This window comes from Apiospora phragmitis (assembly GCF_038363925.1).
Source record: "Apiospora phragmitis strain CBS 135458 chromosome Unknown utg000007l:1.0-2108841.0:1.0-2111359.0, whole genome shotgun sequence".
Classification (NCBI taxonomy): Eukaryota; Fungi; Ascomycota; class Sordariomycetes; order Amphisphaeriales; family Apiosporaceae; genus Apiospora; species Apiospora phragmitis.
In genome coordinates, this window is record NW_027117405.1 from 957,730 (window position 1) to 963,729 (window position 6,000).

Genomic DNA, 6,000 nt, shown 5'->3' on the forward strand with positions numbered 1-6,000 from the left:
CGAAACCCGGCCGGGAGAAGTATCAGGGTTTTTGGGGTTAGCCAGGGAGCTCCGAGACTTGGTCTATAGGCACCTTCTTCTGACCTCAATGCCGATCTCATTGGGTAATACGAAACACCTTTCCGGTATGGCCGTCTGGAACGAAGAAAAGAAAGAGGTCACCTTCGTGCACCCCGCCACTGCGCTACTCCGGGTGAACAGGCAGATTCATACAGAGGCCGCCGCAGTGCTATACTCAGAGAATACATTTAGACCCCGTGACATGGCCGAAATTCTAGACGGCTTATTTCTAAACGACATCCGACTGCCTTTAGACAAGGCCAAGCTCATTCGACGCATCCAGATCGTGAGTTGGTGCTACCGCTCATGCAACTGCAAAGGCAGCCGATGGGATCTCGGTCTTACCATGGTCGCAGTTCTGCCCTTTTTCAAGGGCTTGAGGAACATTGAGCTACAACCTCAATTCCAACAATATCCCTCTCGGATGCCATATGTTGATGTTATCGAGCGCCATATAACCATGATGTTAGAAGGGGTACAGATCGTCAGGCGGGACTGCCCTACTACAAATATTGTCTTTATGGAGCCCGACATCACACTCCTTCGACGAAATTATATCACGTTCAAGGAATTCTTTGGAAGAGAACTCCCAATGTTAACCGCCCGGGAAGCAAACGGGAGTTGCATGGCTTGAGCGTCGTTTCATTGGCGGCTTGCAGGTATCGGCAGCTTTCAAAAGCCATTCCGGTTGAATAGATGGTATGATATCAGGAGCATAATATTAAAGTGGCACATAACTTTGACTCTTTCGAAGATGTTTTGTTGTTGCCGTTGTTGGCTTGAATATACACACCATGTGCAGCAACTACGGTACCTTGCCAGCCGCCCCCGTGTGTCACATGAACGGTGAAACATTCGTCAATACCAGTACATCATTGTTCCAGAGGACTTAGTCTCAGCTGCACGATAACCGAAGTATATGAAGAGATACATAAGTACCAAACGAGTAGTCTTCCCAAGGTCCTTGTACATTACACGCATAAGGAGGAGGAGACTCGTCGGTGTACTACTTACAAGTAACCAGTACCATGCACACTGACATTAGTCCATAACTTGGTACATAAAGTAACTCTTGTTCAGAACAATTCTCATATGACGGCATGGCTTTCACATGTATTTGATCCCATCTCTGCGTTTACAATGCAGGAGGCCGACCAAATGGGGTGATTGCGCGCGGGCCATTTTGGGGAAAAGGGGCATTCGGGAACGAAGCTTCTTGTCCTTTCCCGCTTCTTAATATCCCCCGTTTGCAGGTTAACAAGAGAACAAACACGAAGGAAACTTTAGATCAAGAAGATTCCCAGTAGATTACCACCGAAGAATTCCAGCCTGTTTACGGAAGCAGGAGCATATAAGTATTGCCCCCTTTCCACACGAATCCAAGTTGGCATTTTCTTTTCTCCTCCCATAACTTACACAATCTTCACTGGTTCACCAAATAACTACACTGAAACCCTGACATCGCACGATATCTGAAAAATAACAGCATCGCATTTCACATATACCAGACTACGATATGTTCTGGTTCCTTCTCCCTGTACTTCCCTTAATTGGCTTCGGGGCCCTTGGCCCCGTTGCAGGTGTGTTCTTTCTTGATGCCGTCATATCTGGTTTGTTGAATCTAATATACGTCTAAGGGAGCTTTGCCGCCTGGGCCCAATCATTCTTCTTTGGAGCGGCGGTTCCGGCAGGCAGCTGGTTCGCCTTCCTGCAGGCATGTGGCATGGCTTGACCTTTCTCTACCCTACGCCTACAGTCTTCACAATGCGGCATAAAAGGGGAACACGGTGCCTACCTAGATGGAGTTGAATGGCGCTGAGCAGTGAGGAAGGACGGAGTGCAGTACGAATACGACATGGGTTTTTTAGCAACGAGTTACATTCGGAGGCTTTCATGACGGATCGTCATCTTGAACAGTCAAAGGGGCGCGGTCACTGTGGAACCTGAGTTCAATGCGAATTCTCTGTACTTCACCTCAATAAGCAAGGAGGCTTGGGGCATTTGAGACTTATGATTTCTGATATCGTACAAAAACATGTTGGTGGTCTCCCTTGGCCAGGATCTCATCGTGTATATACCCTTCCTTATATATGGCTTTTCTGGTACCTGCCAGGGAAAGATGGTGATGCTTGCTCTTCACATAAGTATCGTAAGATAGATAGATCAACCCACTGAGTGGTCTGAATTCCTCAGAATCGGTGCGGCGCCGTTCTTCGCCCTACCACGTAGTAAGGAAACCACACATACCGAGTAATCGGTCCGCGGGGACCAACTTGGTGGAACTTGGTACGAGGCTGAGCTGTCCCCAGCCGATGTTCAGGTCAAACACGTCCGGAGCATATCCGGAGCCGCGACTTGTTAGAACGCAACTCCTCAGGAAGCCACTCCGATTACTCTACCGCGCATAGGGGCGGAGTTATCATATGGGACTTTTCATTCGGTCCCCGCTCGGAAGACAATGCGATAACACAAGCGCGGGCTGGTAGGATTGTAGCCTAGCTTGCGACGAGGTGCATTGCCTGGCCCACGCGATGTATGTTCCTCTCACATTACGCTTCCTGGCTGGGCGACCCGGATCGGGATAGGTACGCGATAGCCCAAGAAACTCGTGATGCTGGGCCTCACGGTTACGTTGACCCCCTGCCTAAGATACAGGGTAAGATTTCGGAAGCTAGAGCTCAAGAAGTTTCAATGTTCACGCCCACGGGAACCGAATTAAGCATGATGACACGACAGTTCCTTGTGCGATCTCTAGTATGTGGTACGGTTGCTCAAAGCAGTGGCCAATATCCCCGGACACGTGTGCGTGGCTACATGCCTGTAGGGAGACGTGCATCAAGACCACAGGGAAGTATTTCGAACCACCACCGTGTTCTACCAGCAGCTGTAGTTGTTAATCATGATCAACAGGCCCCAAGTTCAAAGCGTCATCTGCTTCCTGTTTCTTGCCACGGTAGTTCGCTCGGATGTGACCAGAAGGTCCAAATCACATAGCTGCGCACGCACCTCGGAGGCAAGGCACTTCATTACTGAACTGTCCCGACGTGATGGAGATGCCAAGGCTGTCAGTCAGGATGAGATGCTAGATGCTGTCGATATGTAAGTATGTAGTAAGAACTGTAAGGATTGTTTGCTGCTTGTCGCTTTGACGACAGCCCAAGGTCACCAGGCCTGTAGCCGAGTTTGCTACATCCCTTGAAGCCGGGGCCCCTGGCAGATGCCATGCGAAGGAAAGACGTTGGCCCTAATTTCAAGTCCCGCCGGTTAGGTACCATTCATTGTCGAAATAACGGATACATGCCAGGCAGATAGTGTCAACAAGTGTTTACGTAAAGTTGGATTATTCAGTCGAATCGGCTTCATGTGAACTAATAAGGAGATGTGAAATTTGATCCGCAATACTGCGACCCATCCCCCAGTTCCCCAGGGTTTCCCAGCGACGCGGGCAATACGGCATGCACGCTTGTAGGGACCAGGGTGCTGCTTGGGGCGGGGTTTAGCGGCCGTCAATGATCTACAAAACATTGCGGAGGAGCGCAACGGCTGAATATAGGCAGCTAACCCACTCACCACACACGAAGACATCGAAGATTGGATAGTTTAATTGAATTGGATTTAATCGAATACCTGGCACGTATGTGTAGTGGACACGATCAATGGCCATTTTGAAGATCGAGGGAGTGATTGCTATAGTCATCATGTGGGGGGTTGGGGTAGATTCCCTTCATTGATAAAAAATTGTGCCTGCGCCTAGCCCACCGCGATAGCACTATTGCTGACTGCATAAGGTAAGCAAGCATCACGGCCCGGGGGCATGCGAGGAGGAGCCTATCGGAATAATCACCCACAGTTGCAGCAAATGCAGGTGGCTGTCGCTCGATCATACCGTCATCCAAGAAATATGTATGTGATGAGTCGCCTGCGCGCGCCGTCTTTCCAGTGATGCAGTCGGTAAGGGACTCCTCGACGATGGCTGGCGCCCCGATAAAGCTGTTGATCCGGTTCGTGTGGTTTATTAGTATCGCGGCTGCGCGGGGTGTCTTAGATATATCGCAGCAGACTGAGACATGCTTCCACTACCGTTTCAGCGCAGAAAGCCACTGAGTAGGCTTGGTAGGTTAGACCAAACGGGTTCGTGGCTTGCTTCCCCGTGCTCAGCTCTTCCTTGTGCTATATGTGGCCACATCGCACTCTCCACCTGCATCAAGAAGAAAAGCCTCCATCACGAACACTCCATCCCATGGCGATTTGGCCTTCAACTAGTGGCGCAAGTCTATGATGTCTGTTTGCTTGAATCGTTTCATTTTGTTTCATGGGCTGGAAAGTTTGCAATGAATGACGGAAGACCCGAACGAACCGAGCCGAAGTCTCGTGTGGTCTGGCCTACCTAGCGTTTGGTTAGTGCTTGCGGTTCCTCCCACAGATGGTCCCTGGCATCAAACCACACACACCGGACACGGTTTGCTGCAAGGCAGCGACAGCTTCGCACCCCTCTCTATGGTGTCAGCAAATCCTACGCTTCTCCGTCACGTTGCAATGATTTTGGTCGTTTGGGAAACTATCACGGTGAAGCAAACGAAGCGAAACGAGATCGGGCATCGGGAAAAGGAGAGTTACATCCAGCCCGACCAGATACCACCTGGAGAAGACCGGCATTGGCTTCCGCCACCCGTTGAGAACACCCGAAGACTCTGTCTAGGTGCCATATGCAGTCAGAACTTGGAGTCCCCGTGGGTGGCTGGATAACTGAATTCGATACTCTTGGGTCTGGCATTCTATGCCCCTTTTGTTTTGTTTTTTACAGGACGAGCCGCAGACGGCTGGTTTGCTCTATGCAGAGATCGATCTGTGTGGCTTTAGGTCAATATATTTGCTTCCCTGTTAATCGATGGGTGAATGCGAGCAATCTGTCGTCATGGCTGGCAGCTGGAAAAGCCGAAATCGCCTGTGCGAAGCTAGCATCACCAATGTACGACCAAAATTGGTGTATTTCCTTTTTTTTCGGAGTAGGTACTGTTCGTCGTCTTACATGGATATACGAAGAAGGCAGGTCGTCGAAATGGAGAATGCGAACATTGAAGATGATGGTGGCCTGAACTCGCTGAGACATTCCAGAACCCCCGGCCCGCCCGGTGGTACGTTCCTACCTACACCTCTCGTTCCATCGTCTTTCTCTACAGGTACCAAAGCATTCTAGGTTTGGCAAAAATACACACTGCGACCTTAATAGTTGCACTTCTTTTCAAATACTGCCACGCGCATTAAAACCTTCATCAGTTCTTCAATTCTAGTGGTTCAAAGGTCTGTCAATATGATGGCCAGTCTTTCCCTGTACCCTGCTTGCCCTGAGAGTTCCGACATCCCTAGCTGCCCAGAAAGCTGCGTAGCATCTGCCTATGTACTGTATTTGCCTATGTAGCATCCTGGCGCATCCATCCAAAACGGTTAGCGGCCATGCAGCCTACTCTGCCCCGCTACAGTTACAGTCCGACAGTGTCACCCTGGGGTCCGGGCTCTAACCATTGCTGGATGCTGAAAAGCCCCACGCGAGCACCCGCAGTCGCACAACAACTGGGTTTGTCGTACCACCTGTATTGAGGCTATCCAGAAGCAGAAGTCGCTTGTGTTTCCTATCAACCCTAACCTCCTGTCCTATCACGATACGATCTTGGGTTTCTTATTCCTCAGCCGTCAAATGATCCCTGGAGAGCACGAAAGTGGAGAAGTATTGCGCGCTTCCTTGTGGGTAACCAGGCACGGCACCATCAGTGGTGGAAGCACCTCGTCATTGCTTCTGCTCAGGCGAAATCACTTTTCATCGGCTGGCCATTCACGGCTCGCATGGAAGCCCTCGCATAAGCTGATCTGCGTGCCATCGTGAAGTCAACGGTTGGCCGAGGCTGGTCCGAAAGGCGTTGCGCCTAGAACTCATTTGCCTTC

The 6,000-nt window shown here is 50.3% G+C and overlaps 1 protein-coding gene across 1 annotated transcript; it reads left to right on the forward strand.

Annotated features, from left to right (window-relative positions):
* Positions 1 to 127: 127 nt before the first annotated feature.
* On the forward strand, positions 128 to 694 carry PG994_007252 (uncharacterized protein; the record flags this gene model as incomplete). The annotated part of the gene is made up of 1 exon (XM_066858661.1): positions 128 to 694. The coding sequence occupies one exon, from the start codon at positions 128 to 130 to the stop codon at positions 692 to 694; it is 567 nt and encodes a 188-aa protein (XP_066715603.1).
* Between the last annotated feature and the right edge of the window lie 5,306 nt (positions 695 to 6,000).